This window comes from Polypterus senegalus, chromosome 7 (genome assembly GCF_016835505.1).
Source record: "Polypterus senegalus isolate Bchr_013 chromosome 7, ASM1683550v1, whole genome shotgun sequence".
Taxonomy (NCBI): domain Eukaryota; kingdom Metazoa; phylum Chordata; class Cladistia; order Polypteriformes; family Polypteridae; genus Polypterus; species Polypterus senegalus.
The window spans coordinates 56,516,726-56,536,919 of NC_053160.1; the positions used below are offsets into that span (position 1 = coordinate 56,516,726).

At 40.9% G+C, this 20,194-nt stretch overlaps 1 protein-coding gene across 1 annotated transcript in view; it reads left to right on the forward strand.

Annotated features, from left to right (window-relative positions):
* adamts6 (ADAM metallopeptidase with thrombospondin type 1 motif, 6) overlaps positions 1–20,194 on the forward strand; it is a 311,123-nt gene that overhangs the window by 242,771 nt on the left and 48,158 nt on the right. Inside the window, exons 15-18 of the mRNA XM_039758682.1 lie at positions 2,020–2,122; positions 5,269–5,402; positions 11,901–12,024; positions 14,225–14,305. Coding sequence (XP_039614616.1) covers positions 2,020–2,122; positions 5,269–5,402; positions 11,901–12,024; positions 14,225–14,305 — 442 coding nt within the window. The remainder of the gene's footprint in view (positions 1–2,019; positions 2,123–5,268; positions 5,403–11,900; positions 12,025–14,224; positions 14,306–20,194) is intronic.

Consider the following 20,194-nt stretch of genomic DNA (forward strand, 5'->3'; position numbering starts at 1 on the left):
AATGTGAAATGTATCATAGTCTTGAATTAACTAGTGTTATTATTAATTTATTATGATTTTTTTGCATGTATCTGAGAGTATTACAAACTCTGTCTTGGGAAAAAAGCTGTTGCTGCAGGTGTTCATTTCAACTAATTTCTTATTCATAGGCCAATTTCTTCCTTTAAATTACTTTTTTAATTAGGTTACCTCTCTAACCACATATTAATTTGTCAGCAATATTTTGCAGTCAGTGTTTTTATGAAATGTAGGAAAAATATATGTATGCTTTATGAAAAGAAGAAAATGAACACTTTTGGAGCATTTTGCTAAGATTTTGCTTTTTCCCTGCAATATTGATGAAATCAGCCCTGCAATGTACTGGTGTTCTGTCCATACAGGCTTTGCCTTTTAATTAAAAGAAAACTATATTAACAGGCATAACGATTAACATAAAGATGATGTTTAATAAATTAAAAAGTGTATTAATGCACACAGGCTGGTGATCACATCATCTTCACAGAATCTCTCCAAATTTAACCTTATGACTCTGTTAATAGTTGCATTGGCCTTTCAGAATTGTACAGCTTAATATGCTCAACATTACTGCAGTTACAAAATGAGGCAAAACAAACAAAAAAATACTTGAAACAGTATCAATGAATAAATGTCATTATAAGAAATATATCAATAGCTGAGCAGTATACAGTATCACTACATGTGATTAAACTAAGGACGGAGTGGTGGCTCTGAGGCTAAGGATCTGCGCTGGTATCCTGAAGGTTGCTGGTTTGAATCCCCGTCACTGCCAAAGGAGATCCTACTCTGTTGGGCCCTTGAGCAAGGCCCTTAACCTTCAATTGCTCCAGGGTGCTGTACAATGGCTGACCCTGTGCTCTGACCCCAAGGGGTATGCGAAAACTAACAAATTCCTAATACAAGAAATTGTATAAGGTGAAATAAACAACAACACTACCTGGTGGCACTTTGTAGTCTCATGTTTACTTTTAGACTTTTAGCCCATGTAGAGATTCTCTGGGTGGGGCTTTCTCTGGATATTCTGGTTTCCTCTCCATCCCAAAATTAAAGGTTATTTGGTGGCATTAAATTGGTTTGTGTATTAGTTTGCCCTATGATGGACCGACAGTTTGCCCAGCATTGATTCATGCATTAGTGCAAAAGCTGAATAGTTTACCATACCCTCTTCCTTGTACTGAATTAAACAAGAATAACAATCAATGTATAGAGGGATTAATTTGTGATTGGTGTATAAATAAACTGAGTTGAACTGTAGTGAATTGTTGGTTATATTTGTGGTGTATCAAGGAAAATTGATTGTTCTGGTTTTAGGACTGTGGGACAATTAACCTATACTGTACCTCAAAAAAAAAAACAGCTGAAAATGCTGTAATATACTGCGTCGTTGAAAAGGGGCTTTTTTTTTTTGCTAGTTGACCATTTTGTTGTCTGTTGCTGTTCTTCAGTGATTATACTATGTAAATGGAGTGAATTATGCAATTTAATGAAAAACATTATAACATGCTCTGCCTTATATTATAAATTATAATTATATAGTATTAATTATATTTTATTCATTACAATATTTGAAAAGGTCAAAGGTTATTTGTGCATTGTATACAATTAAAAGTAGACAGATACAGCTAAGAAAAACAATATGTCCTGATTTTGGACACTCAAAGCTGTTTCTAAAGTAATCGTTTGTTATAGAGAACAAGTAAAAGCTAGAGAATGTTTTTGTATTTTGACTAGCACTTTGGACATTTTGCCTGGAGTATTTCACTTAGTAAACAGAGTAAAGTGGAGTCTATGAATATTATTCTGATCATAACTTTAAATTCAGGAATTTAAAAACTTGAAGTTCAGTCTTACAAAACAAAAAAGAGTCTCCACTTAAATATTCACACAAAAACACTGAGACATGAGTGAGTCACCTCTTAAATCTGGAGTGGTCCTTCTGTCTTGAGAAACTGAAAAATAATAATCTCCAGCTCTCATTTGCTTTTTTTGTGGTTGTTTCAGTCTTGTCCAACAGGAGCTCGTGATTTTCGGGAAAAGCAGTGTGCAGATTTTGACAACATGCCTTTTCGTGGGAAGTATTACAACTGGAAACCATACACTGGAGGTAAGCGTGATGCTGAACTGCAACATACAACAGCAAAACTGTTTTTGTAATGCAGCAAGAATGTGATACAATTTTAATCAAAACCAAATATGTATTCCCATCTTTTAGTTTGATAAGCAGTACAGTTGCTCATTGGTTACATTTGCTGATTAGGGACCTGGTTTTGACACCTGACATTGTCTCAGTGGGTGTATAGTTTGCATTTTGCCCTTGCATTTGCCTAAGTCCTCACTAGATGCTGCATCTTAAAAACATGTTCCTGGTAGGAGACACCACACAGATATATGTGAATCAGTGTGTGCTCCTGTGGACCAACATCACCCCTTCAAGGGATAATTTCTGGCTTGCATCTGATTATGCCAAAGTAGCTGTAGCACAAATCACTGAAAAACATAATGCTGGTCATGAGTGGAAGATGTCATAACACACAGAGAATTACAGCTTACTGTGCGTGGGGCTACATAGCCACAGACCAGTCAACATGTCCATGCTAACAATTCTCCACTGCCAAAAGCTCCTACAATGGGCAGCTTAGTGTCAAAACTGGACCATGGAGTAATAAAGAAACTGGCTTGGTCCGATGAATTGTGTTTTCTTTTAGATAATGTGGATAGATTGGTGCATGTGCTTCGTTTACCTGGGGTAGAGATGGCAGCAGGATGCACAGTTGGAGGAAGGCAAGATGGTGGAAGCACTGTGATGCTCTGGAAAAAGTTCTGCTGGGAAATCTAGGGTCATGAATTCATGTCGGTGTTATTTTAACACATACTACCTACCTAAAGATTGTTGTAGACCACATACATTCCTTCTTGTTAACTGTATTCCCTCATGCCATTGCCCACTATCAGCGGAATAATGTGCCCAGCCACACTGCAAAAATTGCTCAGGAATGGTTTGTGAAACATGACAAAGAGTTCAGGGTGTTGAATTGGCCTCCAGATTCTCCAGATCTCAATCCAGTCAATCTGTATGTACTGAAAAAATAACTCTGATCTTTGGAGGTCCCACCTCACCACTTATAGGACTTAAATGATCTGCTACTAATGTTTTGGTGCAAGATACCACAGGACATCTTCAGAGGTCTTGAGGATTCTATGCTTTGATGGGCCAAAGTAGCACGAGGAGGACCTACACAATATTAGGCAGGTGGTTTTAATGTTGAGGTTGACCGGTGTAAATTTTATATATTATAATAAATACAATCAATATGTAATTTTATATATTAAGCCACTTTAATATAGAGTTTGTAGAAGTCTGTATAATTTGCAGTATTACTGCTTTGCACGTCAAAGTTCAACTCAGATGATATTAATGGATGTATTTGGTGTGATTTTATTATGAAAATATATCTGATATACCTACACCTGACCAAGAGCAGGAGATCCTGTTATTTTAAAATTATGTAAGCTAAATAATTTAATGAGCAAATAATACACATAAGCAGACTTGAAACTTGATGTTAAGCAAATACAGACAAGGAAATATTTTATAGATAATGCAGAAGGAGACAAAAGCAGAGCCCAGACCAAACCAAAGCAATTGCGAACTATTTAACATACTGCTTTCCTATTGGATATTTTTTTTTCCTCCTACATCTCCAAATAAATGTGTATTAAGTGGATTAGCACCTCTTTATCGGGTCTCATTGTGAATGAACAGGGGTGTGCATGTTTGTGTGCCCTACAATAGACTGGCACCCAGTCCAGAGTGTTTCCTGATTTGTACCCATTACATCTGAAGCAGACTCCAGCCACCCTTAAATAAACCTAACCTGTAGTAAGTGAGCAACTTATGACTACTAGTGGACATTCACAGGAGCCCAGAGCCAGTATGATCTCAAAGCAGTTAATTGACAGTTCAGAGAAAGAAATATACACATATAGACACAGTTTCTTAAGAATAAAATTCACCAGTGTACATCCTTAATGACTAAGATATATTATTATTTTTGGTACACTGGAGAAACTTGGGCAACACGGTGGTGCAGTGGTAGTGTTGCTGCCTCGCAGTTAGGAGACCTGGGTTCGCTTCCCAGGTCCTCCCTATGTGGAGTTTGCATGTTCTCCCCGTGTCTGTGTGGGTTTACTCCGGTTTCCTCCCAAAGACTTGCAGGTTAGGTGGATTGGCGATTCTAAATTGTCCCTGATGTGTGCTTGGTGTGTGTGTCCTGCAGTGGGTTTGTGCCCTGCCTGGAATTGGTTCCTGCCTTGCGCCCTGTGTTGGCTGGGATTGGCTTCAGCAGACCCCTGTGACCCTGTGTTCGGATTCAACTGGATGGATGGAGAAACTTATTTCAAAGTAATATAATGCATATCTTAATAAATGTTAAAATTAGACAGAGAGGAAGTTTGCTCTTGCTTTTATCAAGTCCAAAATACGGTTACAGTTCTTTATCTGCAGTTGTTTACATACAGGTGTGAGACGATTAAAAAGTGGACATATGCCTGGTATATTGAGCTTCTCTGCCTTACGTTCTGCAAGTCACATTCCTCCTTAGAATAAGGCTGTAGATTTGTGTGTTTCACTTTTACTCTGCAATAATTTGGGCTCATTTTTAGCTAAATGGTTTAGAGTGTGTGAACTGCATTTTGTATTGTGGGTGAAATCAGTACTTTCAAACAGACTAAACAAAGGACATGTTGTTAAGTATACACCAGCCAGTCTGTCTATTCCATTAATCTCTTTATGTCTCATTTTATGTGTTGCTTAGTCTTTCAGCTCAGACTTGAATTGCTTTGGATCAGATTTAGTAGAAAAGGAAAGGTTAGTTTGGGCTGCTTGATTTATGTGATGTGTTATCACTAGAAAATGAAAACGCAGTTATTTTTCTAGTTGATGTCATACGAAGGTTTATGCATAGCCACTCATGCAATCATTTTCATTCTTGTCAAGGTTATGCCATGTGTTGTACTGTAAGGCTTCTTTCTTTTCAACTTGCGATTTAGTTTTATTTGCAATTAGTCATAAGAAATGCAGCATTCTTACTTCCAATAAAAAAAGAAATGGTGTTAAACAAAACAGGAATGAAAAGAGAACAATATAAAATATTTAATATTTGCAATGTGCAACATGCAGTATAATACAAAGTATAATTAAAAGATTGCATGCAATATATATATATATATATTTGTGTTTTATTTATTTAGGTGGAGTTAAACCCTGTGCTTTAAACTGCCTGGCTGAAGGCTACAACTTCTACACAGAACGAGCTCCAGCTGTTATTGATGGAACACGCTGCCATGCTGACTCTCTAGATATCTGCATAAATGGAGAATGCAAGGTTAAAAACTAGATTACTAAAGTCTTTTTTTTTGGTACCTAGTCATGATAGTGATAATTGATGGTTTTTATTACACACTATATATATATATATACTGTATATACTATATTTATTTATATATACTATACTATATATACATTATATATACTATATATAATTGTAATATATATAAATATATATATTTATATGGAAATCATTCTGCAATCTGAAAATTTCATGGGTGGTTACATCCTTTTATGTGATCAGTTGCTGTACTTGTAAAACATTAGTAGTCATAGTGATATACTGAAGATACACCAGTGTTTAACTAGGGCCTTTTAAAGGATAGAAGATGACATTTGACTTAACCTAACTATCCAGCAGACCTAATTAGCCATAGTTCAGCTTAAGGTTGACAAGTATATTAAAACTGCTTCTCTGAAGGTTTTAGCGATACATCTTTAATCATACTTTTTTTTTTTTATTTTTACAAGACAGAATTGATTATTTGGTTTATATGCCTACATTACACCATCTAAGATTGTCAAGGTGGCTCTACAAAAATGGGATCGCTATATTACGGTGTTCTCTTAACCCACTGAGTTAATTATGCACCATTAAGTAAAGTAGTGAAGGCAGACAAGTAGGCTTCAAGATAAAATACCCTATTGTATATTGTAAGTGTAAAACTGACAATTCCACTTTGCAGTCAAAAGCCCTCATAGTCTATCAAGGTAAAGGGATTTTCTGTTAGTTCAGTTGGCTAAAAGGCCATCTGTGTCAGCTGGTCCATTTGTGCTATGTCCTGGATTCAACAGATCTACAACAACTAACTTCCAGGGATTTGTTTAATGCTGCAGGTGAAATTTAGCAAAGAAAAGTGCACAAGTGATGTCCCCACCTCCCAGTCAAATGCTCAAGGAGTCATGGGGATTAAGGAAGGTCTCCTTCAGTTCAACTGACCTGAAATCTTGACCTGAGTCTTGACTTTTGCCCCTTCATATTGAAAGGAACATGAAGCAAATCTAGAAAGAACAGAGATAACAATGATCAGTAGGATTTGTGGAGTGAGAAGAAGATGAATTCTGAGTTTAGAGAAAGACCTGCTGTGTATGCAGAATGTAGTTTGCTGAGAAAAAACAAGAAAAGATAGTTTGGGTATGTGAAAGGCAAATCATAATTGTGTGAAGAGGCACATGAGGATGGAATTGGCAGGGATGAGGCCAAGAGGGAGGCCAAAGAATTTGTGGTTGTAGTTGTCAGATGATTTCAAAAGAAGGGGTCTCAATTCAAAAGGTGCTAAAGAAAGTGCCAAAAAAAAAAAGATTTGCTGGGCAGTTGCCTTGTGTGACGCCACCCTAACCCAGACACAGACAGGCAGGACACAGGTTCAACACACAACACCCGATTTGTTTATAATAATAGTGCACAAACCATCGACACCGCAATACACAGTCCGTTCCCTTCCTTGCCACCAGTCTATCTGCCTCCACTCTTCCTCCGGCTTTGTCCACTCCTTCCTCTTGACTCTGGCCTCTGAATGGTGGGACTCGCCCCTTTTTATAGGGCACCTGGAAGGACTCCAGTTACCTTAACAAGCTTCTTATAGCCACACTTCCGGGTATGGTGGATGTGTGGTCAGATAAGGCCTAGGAAAGGTCCATGCATCCTCTGGTGGCGGACCTGCTGGAAACCAGGAGGACTGCCCTCTGCCGGCCCAGGGAAAACAATTTCCTAAAAATACTCTCTCCCCTGGTCCTTCCACACTCTGGGCATCCCTGCCAAGCAAGAGTTCCGGCCGCCCACCACACTTGCCAGAATGAAACTGGAAAATGGCTGTTAAATCAGTGATGATAATATGGAGAGCTTTCCCATGATTTATATGGGTGTTTAGTACACTGTAATGATCTTAGAAGAGTTGACTGGAGAAGGAAATGATATTAAGGAATCATGAAATTAAACACTAATGAGAGAAGGCAAAATCAGGAACAAGATTTCATCTGTATACCAGAAAATTTCAAAATATAAATAATCAAGTACAAAACAAGATCAATGGTAGAAAAGACAAAATGTTTTTCTTAAACTAAATTGTCTTAATCACCTCAAACAAAGTATAAAGTTGCTTGTATTTGCCACTGTACCACCACAAGAAAAAAAAATGATGTTGCCAGAGTAAATGTAAAATACTTGAAAATATTCAGAATCAAAGTGTACAAACACAAAATGCACCAAAACATATTATAGGATTTCACCAAGCCAGATTAAAACAGACATATCACCAGGATAGGGGAATATGGCATAAGATGCCTGCTGCATTGGTGATTTGTAAAACTACACTGAATTCGACTGTTAAATGTTGACAAAGTAACACCCAGCACCACAGGAGCTCTTAAATGTTGAGCTTATGCACCAGTGTATGAGGACTTTCCATGATGGCTATAGCTGTTATACAGCTAGTTTTGGAGATAGGGCTGTTTTCCACCTACACTCTTGTAAAATCTATGAAGGAAGAGAACCCACTGATTAAAAGAACTGTTGAATTGGTAGCTGTGTAAATGTAAAGCACCAAGGCAAATGCAGCTAAAACATGTTCAGGGTTTAATGTTTCATTTTTCCAAACTAGGATATTTTTACTTTCAATAATCAGCCGCACTGATTGACATGAAAATCCTTCAGTCAGTACTTTAATTCTAAGAAACTTTTCTGAATATCTAAAAGTAGACTGAGTGCTGTTACCTATTTGATCATCAGAACTGTTATGCCAGGATATTGTTAAAGGACTACAAATCTGAATTTAACACTGTCATCCCATCCCAGCTCACTGCTAAATTCCTGGATCTGGGGCTCGGCCCTTCATTGTGTAACTGAGTCTGGACTTCCTCACTGGCATGTGCATATTGGTGGAAAAACCTCATCCACCATCATCTTCAACACTGGCACCCCGCAGGGCAGCATGCTGAGTCTCCTGCTTTATTCTCTCTTTACCTATGACTGCGTGGCTATGTACAACTCTAATACCATCTTTAAATTTCCTGACCGCACTTCCATAATCAGTCTGATGAGCATAGACGACAAGACAGCTTACAGAGAGCAGGTCAGACTCCTGGTAGAATGGTGCCTGGATAACAACATCGCCTTCATCGTTAGCAAAACTAATGAACTGACTGCGGATTTCCGCAAGAAGGTGAGAGAGCACTGTCCCATTTACATCTGAGGGGAGGCTGTAAAACAGGTTAGCAGCTTCAGATTTCTTGGAGTGATCCTCACTGATGACCTTAAATGGTGAAGTCACATTACGGCAGTAGTTAAGGAAACCCAAGAAAGCCTGATGTCACTTACAACTCTGTGCAGATCCTATAGGTGTGCTATGGAATCCATCCTCACAGGATGCATTACATCCTGGTACAACAGCTGCTCAGTTCAGGTTCACAGAGTTCTGCAGCGTGTGGTGAAAGCATTACAGCATATCACAGGCACATAGCTCCCTGCAGTCCATAAAATCAACACCACACGGTACCTTAGGAAGGCAAACAATATCAGGTGGGACTCCAGCCATACTGCATTGTTACTTTTCTCCCTCCTTCTATCTGGGAAGCATCTAAAGTTCATCTGAACACGCACCTCCAGATTTTTACCCAACGGCAATTAGGCTCATGAATAATCAGCCATCTTGTCACCTCCACTGCTACTAGTACTGTACTGCTTGCTATCTTGCACACACATTTGCTGTCACTTTTTGTATTTATTCTTATTTTGTCTCTGGTGTTTGTTTTCTGTCTGTGGAGGCACATGCAAGTAAGCATTTCATTGTACATGGTACCTTGAGTCATTGAAATTGAATGCTTATGCATCATCATGTTCTTAATGGTGTCTGTTATGTTATCATCCTGCTCTTTTAGATCTCCTGGTTAATATAGTTTGAGTAAGCCAAGATGTACACCACAATCTCTTTATGTTCAGAAACACAAACTATAAAGCAAATAATAAAATGTGCATGCTTGTCAACTTAAAGCACACTAGGACTGCTGCAGTACAAGCAACAGCAGGATTCCTGTATTTATAGTAATGCTAACAGTATGCAGAATGACACAGGAAAAAGAAGAGTACAATTGCTTATATATTCACATAAGATATATTGGGCAAAAATTAGGTCATGATGATATGTGTATTAAATTGCATCAAAATATAAAATTTTGTGCTTTCACGTTGCATAAGGTATACCACACATCTTATAGTGCTCACTACACTTTCACTTTTCTTAATGTATTTTTCTTAACCATTACCAGTTAAACTATGGCAAATGTTTAAACAGTAGACTGAACTCAGTTTATAAATAAATCAGCTAGAAAGGTGTGCGTTGTTTATGCTTATTAGAAATGAGAGATGATGTTTGAAATGCTGTCTTAGGTACTTTATTCTGAAACTTTATGGAAGTGGACATGTAGAGTGAAACCTATCATCTACCAATTCATTAACATTTGAATAGTTTAAAACATATTTCCCAAAGATATTGTATTAGAGTGCTTTTGCTTGAATATTGTTACGATTACAATCATTCTTATCACTCTGGAATAAACCTTTAACAGCACATCATGCCTCTTATTCTTAATGGATGCAAACGTTCCTAGAGTTGCTTAATCAAAAGGATTACTTTTGTAGAGGTGGAGGTTCTATGAATTGTAAAGCAGCTAAAAAATAGTTATTTCCTGCACCTACATTTTTCTGTAATGTTGCATTTTTCTGTAGTGTTAAATACAAATATGTGATTTTCTTCCAGCAAATCACAATGTCTATGTCTGACACTTTACAGTATATTTTATATCAAACAGCAATCTTCTACTTATGACATGCTTTAGTTCATAGACAATCAGATATGCATCAAATATTTAAGCAAGGCTTTGGCAGATATGATTCTGACCAGACCTTGGGCATTATTATCAAATATGATAATGGCAGTAGCGTTAATGCTAGGAAGGAAAAAAATGAACAAGGTAGGGCTAGACTCCTCCAAATGAAATATTAATGTTAATTTTATGTACTAATATGTTAAAACACTGGTATATTGTATGCACTAAATGATTGGATGATTAATTTTAATTTTCCAAAAAGAAAAAGGCTGGGAGCTTTATTTGACATCCAACATGTGCACCAAAGTGTTACCATGGTGACCATATTTTGTTTAATCAAACAGAGAAGGGGGTGGGTGGGTGCAGTAATCAACATTTCACACATGATTATAAAGGGGTGAGTCTTTATTACTGATTCTAATTTAAAATTAGATTGATTTAAACTTCTTAGTTTTTATTTAACATCGTACTAAACTTTGTAAACAGTTTCAGGATTGATATTTCTCTTACATCATGACAAAAAAGGAAAAATAAGTGCTATTTTAAATTTGAAGTTTCAATTTTTTGACGGCTGCAATCAGTTGCAGTAAACATTTTTACATTTTGATCATTTTTAGAGCTGAAGTTTCAACACCATTAATGACTGTTTCTGTCTTAGTGTGAGCACATCACAATTTCTGAGCAATTTAGAAATTTTTGAAAGCTTTCTTTATCAATGAAGATGTACAATAAAGTCATTTGTATACAATTGTTATGGTTAACCATGTGTAATGCCATAATGCCCTCAAATGTGTCCCAGAGCATCATCTGTTTTACCTGGTTTCGCAATATGGTCTATCATTTTTGCTGACAAACTGTCTCCTTTAACATAAAAACAAAAGCGCCTATGTCCCTAGCACCTTTATTTGTTACTGACTTGAACGTCCAAACTCTTCTGATAATACATTTAGCTTTTCATTCATTGTGTCGAGGACAAAACACACGGATACTTGTCTGTAAATTTTCACTTCTGTTTGGCCACCTTTTGCACTTATAATCTGGTGTTAATTCGGAATTCAACTCTGTCTCGTTCTTGTAGCTGTCAACCAAGAGAGACAGTCATGCTTTTCTTAAAACAAACTGTTACATATTTTCTGGCAATGTCTACTATGTAGTATGCACAGTACCAAATTGCACTGCAGGTAGAGCCATCAACTTGTAGTGCATAGAATAAGCAAAATATATAGGCCTGTTTGTTTACATACTGTAGTCTTGAGTAATAAGAAAAACAAAATCCCTGATACTTTTACAAATTTTATAAAACACGGCTTAACAGATATTTTAAGTTTCAAAATAAGTATATGTCTGGAAAAAAGAAGACATCTGCTTACTGTGCTAATGTGTTAAAACGCTAATATACAGCCTCTGCTTCACTTGAGCATTTCCTTATTCTTATACTGTAGTTTCCTCTATAGGCTAAACAATTACCTTTATTGCAGTTAGCCTAATAATATGATCATTGGCAATATAATTATTAAATCATCATGCACTAAAAAGACAGTTGTTTGACTTCTTTATTAAGAATTAAATTAAACAACGGCCTTAACTCTTTTGTATTATTATTGACAACTGTTGTTTAATAGTCTGGTTTGAATGATTGCTGTGTAGTCTCCTAATATTTGATTCTCTTTAGCATGTAGGCTGTGATAACATCTTGGGCTCTGATGCAAAAGAAGATCGTTGCCGTGTATGTGGGGGTGATGGCAGCACGTGTGAAGCAATTGAAGGCCTCTTTAATGACTCTCTGCCGAGGGGAGGTAAGACTGCTGATTGTAAACAGGAAACCACTTCTGTCAGTAAAGCTTTTTTTCCTCCTACATTGCTTCACTGCCAACTGGGACAAGTTTTTAATTGCTGTTCAAAAGATATCTCCCTTTTTTGCCAAAGGGCAATTTAAAAAAAGGAAAGAAAAGAAACGAAAACCTTCCAACAACATATTATGTTTCTGGCTAAACCGTTTTCATAATAAGCCAGCACGAAGCCGTGCCAAAACATTTTAGAGCTTCATTTTTCATTTGTATTTTTCTTTTTGTTCAACAATGTCAGTGCTCAGGTGGGCATATTCATATCTAGAGACTTGTAGTCAAAGCAATTAATGTAAGATGATGTAGCAGTAATATTGACTCTATACATCTCTTAAATGAAATAGTGTGGGTTTTGATTGACAATGCCTTTAAATCTTTATGAAACATAACTGAACGAGCTGAGCAACACTGAAAATAATCTGGATAATATCTTTACAAGGTTTACTCAGTGAGTGATTTGCTTTAATACAAGTGTGTGGAGGAACATGCACTGATATGTTTTATGGGTAGTTTATATTAAGAAAAGCCCCAAAGTTGTAAACAATGTTTTCCAGTACTTAGGCCTATTCAATTTGTTTAAATAAAAATCAGTTCAAGTTTTATTTTTGTTGAATAGGCGTTATTAATTATTGTCATTATTTACATTACCTAGCCTCAATCATTGTTAGGTAGTATATATTTTAAATACATCACAGCACAACTAACAGTAAAATGGCATACTTTCAAGCAGTAATTTCTTAGGCTCAGTACTTATGTATTCCATGCATCCATTTTCTAACCCACTTATTTGGTTCATGGTTGAAGAGAGGAAAGGCAAGAATCAACTACTGATGCTGTGCTACACCATCTCAGAGTGCATTGACGTACACTCCCACACTCACAAATATTGAGCCAATTTGACTGTTCATTTAGCCTGTTAATCTTTTGGATGTTAGAGTAAAAATCTAGGTATATGGATATAGATTTATTTACACACAAAGAGAACATGCAGACTCCACAAAGACAATTCAAACCTGGTGTTTGGGTAGCACTACCACCTCTTACTGTTCCACTTTCTCTTTATCTTTTATGTGTTTGCAGCACTGCCTAATTAGGTTTAACCTCAAGCAAAGTAAAGAAAACAATTCAGCTACTGCATTTATGATCTTATTCTTAACACATTTATTTAAATGCATCGCAAATGTGTTCAGTCTATTCTGCGCAGCTCTTTTTGTAACCTGACTAGTTTTAAAGTTTAAAATGAACATGTGTTGTTTAATTCATTTTTGTCGCCACATATATCACTTGTATGTATGTCACTGCCGTGTAAGATTTTTAAGAATCATAATCATATCTGTAGTTTAAAGTTTCTGAAAAAGTGTCTTCCATCAGTAACTTAAATTTTGATGATTTTCTCATTTCTTTATTACTGCTACTTTTTCTTCCAAAAATAAAATGAGTTTGTAAATAAGTTTTCTTATAAAATGAATTGGAATTAACAGTTAAAATGCTCAAGGAGCTTAGGAAAAGTATGACTGCACCTTTAAACAAAACAGAACCTTTTCATTCCTTCATGCAAAATTTTAAAACTGTGTACTGAGTCAGAGAAATGCCTACAGTGAGTCAGAATAGCCCCATTGAAAGTGCTTTTCTTCAAATGTCCTGTTGGGCATGATTAACAAAAATTATATATATTTTAAATGATATGTTAAGTCTAAGTTCCCATCGAGTCAATGTCAATTAAATAAAAAAATAAAAAACAAGCTGTAGGATATCTGTCTAAAAAGTTGACTGACTCACAATAATTGCTTCTGGGTATTTGGAGGAACACAGTATTTCTTTATTCTGCTTGATTTGAAATAGACGTTGAATCAGTTTGCAGAGAGAATGTGCAATATATTTCTGATGTTTCACTTTCAGCGTATTAAGTAGCCTAGATACATGCTGTGCTAGTGAAATGTGCCCCACTTTAAGAAATGCTTGAATATACAGAAATACGGATTTACACAGTTATTTTTATTTCTGAGATGTAAACATATATGTCGTTCAATGTGCAGGTGTGTTCTACTTAATGTTGTTTCACAAAGTAGTGACAAATAGTTTACAAGAGCTCAGTCAGATCGAGTATGCTAATCCTACATTTTTTTTTAAATATTTACTGGTCTTTTTTTAGGTTATATGGAGGTGGTTCAGATTCCAAAAGGGTCTGTACATATTGAAATTAGAGAAGTGGCCATGTCAAAAAATTACATTGGTAAGTATTTAAGATAACGTCAGTTCACTGCCTGTGTCAATTGGTGCCCTAGGTCTATTTACACAAGACACCCACCCCCGTGCCTTTAATTTGCTCAAACTTTACTCATGTACTGTATATTGGAACCCTGTGCCATTAACTGTCCAATTTAATGCATAAACTCTCTAGACAGCAGTCTCTGTTTTCAGTCTTAAAAATAAATAATAATGCAACACTGAAATTGGAAAGAAATATTGCACACTAAATCAACTCAGCATGTTACAAATGTCGTTTTCATTATTTTTTATATATTGATTTATATATTTTAATGTAAATATAAATAATAGCAGGCTTTGAATTATATACCAGTTCTTGTGGCACTATCCCATATACTTTTGTTCATTTAAAGAAAACAGGAACATATGCATGCATTTTCTTAGAGAGAGTCTGAGAAAGTCACACCTTGAAAGCCACCCCTCCCTCTCATTGGGCTCTATTCTGATTAGCAGACAGCAGCAGTTGAGGGATGAGGAGCACAGGACAGTGAGAGAGGGGACAGGCTACAGCCTTAAACATGAGGGCCATTTGGATGCGATCATGCACATAAGTGAAATGGGGCATTCGTGCAACCCCCAACCATTTGCCTATGCCAGGAACTGCCTCTTCATCAATTAATACAAAGTATCCAAAATTAACTTCTATAAACATTAACAGATGTAGCCTTGAGGAATAACTTCTATATCTATTGAAGTGATTACAAGGTCATCAAATGTGTCACTATTACCATTGGTTTAAACACAAAGAAGCATTGGCATTTAAGCCCTGTTTGCCCTGAGACTAATTTTGTCATATGTTCATTTTTGAGCTTTGTTTTCTCCTTAATTTTGTGATGTGCTCTGCATAACCTTCCAGGAAAAATGCTATACTACATTAAAATGTTTTAAAAGTATTTATATCAAATTTTCAATAACAAAATTGAAAAATTCTCAAGGATTATTTTCACTTTTTTCATTCCTTTATATAATATTTAAAGATTTCAGAATTGCTGCTATAGTGGAAAAAAAATGAAAATGACAGATTCTTTTTAGAATTGGTACAAAGCCATTATGAAGTTGCAAATACAGTTGCTTATACAGTAATGACTTATATACAATTAAAATATTTTGATGGATTTATACAAAAGCGTAAATACATTTTTGGTCACAAAAATATAATGGATGATTGCAAAACACAAAGGATGAAATCAATAAAAACTATAGAGTTATAGGTTTGCAGGGTTATTATTGTCATCTGCATAGAATACAGTAAAATTCTTGTACTAATTAATGTGCTGATCAACATGCAACACATCGCCACTCTTGGGTGCCATGGGTGAGTATAACAGCTTTAGCTCAAACTTCTATCTCCCTTTCCTGAAAAATCTCAGAACATATTCGGAATTACCAGGCAAACAGCATAAGGAAATTTATATTGTACACGTTAGGGTGTACTTCTCTTTCAAATTAAGAAATTACAAAACTTAATTTTTGATACCCCCTCCACAAACTCTTGGTTTTCTGATCTGATTATCCATAATGCTTAATAAAACTTACAAATAAATAAATCAGTGCATGATTTTATTTAAAAATGTAATTCTTCAAAAAGAATTTCTTAAAATACATTGTAGAGAAAAGCCAAGCAAAATGACACCTTTTATTGGCTAACTAAAAAGATTATAATATGCAAGTTTTCAAGGCAACTCAGGCCCCTTATTCAGGCAAGATGTAATACAGAAACTGAAGTTCCCTGTGTTTATATCCACACAGTAGGACAAGAAACAACATTGGTAAATCTTTAAATGAAAAATCTTAAATGTAAAAAATTAATAGGTTCATTCAGGTGTGAACGCTGGCCCCAGCACAGACAGACGGACGACATATTTTGCTCCACACACTGTTTATTTACAATATATACAATTATATAAATGTCACGTGCACTCACACAACCCCAGTGCCTTCAGCACCGAATCCCCCAAGAGTCCAGGGCCCACAGTCACTGTGCCTTTCCTCTGGCCGCCTCCTGTCCTCTCTCCAGCTCCGTCTTCTGCCTCCCGACTTCCACCAAATGACTGGAGGAGGCGGCCCCTTAAATAATGCCCCGGATGAGCCCCAGGTGTTTCCGGCCTCTTCTCCTTAGCCACGCCCCAGCGTGGCGGAAGTGTCGGCTGCTTTCCTGGCGGCTCTCCGGGCGCCACACAAAGTCTTCCGGCTCTTCCTGGTGTGGCGGAAGTGCCGGGCTCCCGGGATAATTAGGCACGGGCGCCGCCTGGCGGTGGCCACGGGTCCCTACAGGGCTGGGCTTCCAAGCCCTGTACCCGAGGCCCCCTGCCTAACCAGGACGGACGCCCCACTCAGTCTGGAGGAGGTACACGCCCTCCTCCGGTCTTCAAGCGTCCGGCCGGGCTCCATCCCCGGCCAAAGACCACACAGGGTAAACCGGCATCGGGGCGCCGCCTGGCGATGTCCACGGGTCCCTACAGGGCTGGGCTTCCAAGCCCTGTACCCGTGGTCCCGTATATAACCAGGACGGACGCCCCCTCGCGGTCTGGAGGAGGCACAAGCCCTCCTCTCCTCCTCCTGGGCCGGGGACCACAGTGCCCCACCGCTAGCGAGGACACGTGGGTCCGAACGGCACAACCCGAAAGGGCAGCACGTCCCCAGCGAGGGTCCTACTATGTCCCCAGGGTCCAACACGGCACCCTGGGACATCTGTCTTCGCACCCCCGCCGGCGCAAACGCGCCCCAGTGGTCTGCACCGCTCTCGCCCCCGCTGTCCCCCCCAGCTGGGTCATCATAGGCCTCGCGGCGTGGAGCTCTCCCGCAGAGCAGCCCGTTTCAGGAGGGCAGGTCCCTGTCGACGTCGGCCTCAGCGCTCGTCGGGGCTTCGGGCCTGTAGGAAAGAGAAACAGAGGGCCAGAAGCACAGCCAGAACACTCGCCTCGAGCGCCCCGTCGGTCTCCGTACCAACCGTGCTCCTGCCCCCCTCCGACAGTCCCCAACTTGCCTGCTGAAGGCCTCCGCCGCCGGTTCCATGCCCATCCGCTCTTCGGCCGTGGCACCGCTCTTGCAGGCAGCTCGCCCAGCCGCCCAGGGGATCTCCTCTGTCCATCCAGAGAACGGCCCTTCTCCGGCGCGCCCAGTGCCGCGTCCTCTCCTATCGGAGGAATCGGCATTCACCCTTCGATTCCTCCTTCTTCTCTTGGACGCGCTGACGGTCTGGGTCTGAGCACAACGAAAGCTCAAATCCAGCCCCGTCTGCGTCCAGGCAGAGCGACAGGAGACAGCTGCGCGCGCTTGGAGCGCAGGGCGCTAGGACCCAGGGCACTCAGCAGCCCCGATCCTACCAGCCCTTGCGTGTTCCAACTCCCAGCCTCGCTAGCCGTCTGCCCCGCCCGCGTCCGCTGTTGGGAAGTTGCCTACTTGGAGCCGGTCGTCCGTGTCGGTCACGGCCATGTTCGCGAACCCCCACTTGCTTTACGGAGCGGCAACACTCACCACTCCCGCCGTGTTCTGCCTGCCTCCGGTTCCAGCGCCGCGCCGTTCCTCCGTCTTACGCGGTGTCTCCCTCGACGCGACCGCCTTCTCCATCAGCTGCTCACACTGAGCGGCGAGAACACGCAGCAACTCCTCAAACGACGGCTCGGCGGGCGAAGGATTCCTCCGAGGCACGCCCGAGCCGCTGGTGGATAGAGAGAGACAGGCGTCGGTGAGCTTACCTGCTGATCGGCTCCACGCGACGCCTGCCTCCTCTGGACCACTCCCTCTGGCCCAATCGGGTCCTTCTCTGACACGAGACTGGCATTCCTTGGGGCCACCTCTATCCAATCATCGGCGGGCACACAAGACACACCGGCCAATCCCGTGCCTGTCAGCGGGCGGGACCTCCGGCCCGCGGCCATCTTGCCTCCCCTGCTCCGAGTGCAGAGACGTGCCTCTTCGCCGCATTGTGGCTGCGGCGATTCCTTGAGCCGCAGCGGCTCCGACTCCGCAGCCTTCTCTGCTGCTGCCGACAGCCCACGGCCCGGCGCGCTCCTGCCACGGACGCAGATCCGGTTCGTCCCTGCCTGTGGAAAATAAAGTACAACCGACCCCGGAGGGCCGATTATTGCAGGGCAGGGCACTCACCTCCCGGATCCCGTCATGCGAGGCCCCCGCCTCGGTGTGGCCTTTTGCGTATCGATGCCGGCCTGGCTGTCCGTCCCGACAGCGCGACTTTCGGAGCCCGCTGCGCTCCGGCGATGTCGGGTCCTCCTCCGCACCCGGGGAAAGCCATTCCGCTGTCCGGTGGCGGTTTCTGGGCGCAACGCCCCGCGGTTGTGCACGGCGCTCCGCGGCCAGTGTGTGGGGTCCGCTGCTGCGCCGGGCCGTTCACAGAAATGTTTTGTTTTGATGCAGGTCCCCGCCTTGAACCAGGCGGAGCATCCTGCCGGCTACGCCACTGTGAACGCTGGCCCCAGCACAGACAGACGGACGACATATTTTGCTCCACACACTGTTTATTTACAATTATATAAATGTCACGTGCACTCACACAACCCCAGTGCCTTCAGCCCAGGGCCCACAGTCACTGTGCCTTTCCTCTGGCCGCCTCCTGTCCTCTCTCCAGCTCCGTCTTCTGCCTCCCGACTTCCACCAAATGACTGGAGGGAGGCGGCCCCTTAAATAATGCCCCGGATGAGCCCCAGGTGTTTCCGGCCTCTTCTCCTTAGCCACGCCCCAGCGTGGCGGAAGTGTCGGCTGCTTTCCTGGCGGCTCTCCGGGCGCCACACAAAGTCTTTCCCCCGGCACTTCCTGGTGTGGCGGAAGTGCCGGGCTCCCGGGATAATTAGGCACCGGGGCGCCGCCTGGCGGTGGCCACGGGTCCCTACAGGGCTGGGCTTCCAAGCCCTGTACCCGAGGCCCCCTGCCTAACCAGGACGGACGCCCCACTCAGTCTGGAGGAGGTACACGCCCTCCTCCGGTCTTCCAAGGCGTCCCGGCCGGGCTCCATCCCCGGCCAAAGACCACACAGGGTAAACCGGCATCGGGGCGCCGCCTGGCGGTGTCCACGGGTCCCTACAGGGCTGGGCTTCCAAGCCCTGTACCCGTGGTCCCGTATATAACCAGGACGGACGCCCCCTCGCGGTCTGGAGGAGGCACAAGCCCCACACAGGCTAAGATTAATTTAACAAGAGATAGAAGAACAAAGTATGGTCACAATCTTTGGATAAGATAACTGTCCAACAAAGTCCTTTGAAGTTTGTGATGAGTTTTTCAAAACATTATAGCTCTTGAGACAGGTTATCTGTGTCAGTCTGAGAGATGCAAACAGTCCTCATACCTGGCTATAAAACTCTTGTCTCTATTCAATCCATGTTGTAATGTGTTAAATTTTAACTTGGGTTTAACTTCCCATTCTTTTCTCTCTTGCTGTGTTTTCAAGTTGCCCATAAGCACTGTGACTTTAAAGTCCCTCTCACAGTGTCCATGGCTGTTGAAGTGGAACATCTGTGTTGTCACGTTTAATGTGGAATCTGTGCAAATTCATTCTCTGGCGAAGTGTTTGTCCAGTTTCTCCCACATAGAGTGCAGTATCAGGACATTTCATGCAGAGAATTAGGTACACAACATTAGATGATCTGCAGGAAAATGATCCCTTTATGTGATGTTCAAGTAGGCAGTGTGGTATAACTATATGGTCTGTATTGTAGATGTAGGCACACGTTTTACATCTTTTCTGTTGGCAGGGAGATGTGCCATTTTCTGACGGTTCATTTAGGGAACTTCAGACAATTAGTTGCTGAAGGTTTGGTGGTTGTCATCTCGTGTCTTCTCAGTAAACTTGTATCTGGCGAATACCGTCATTCGCCGTAGGCATGACAAACGGCAGCGG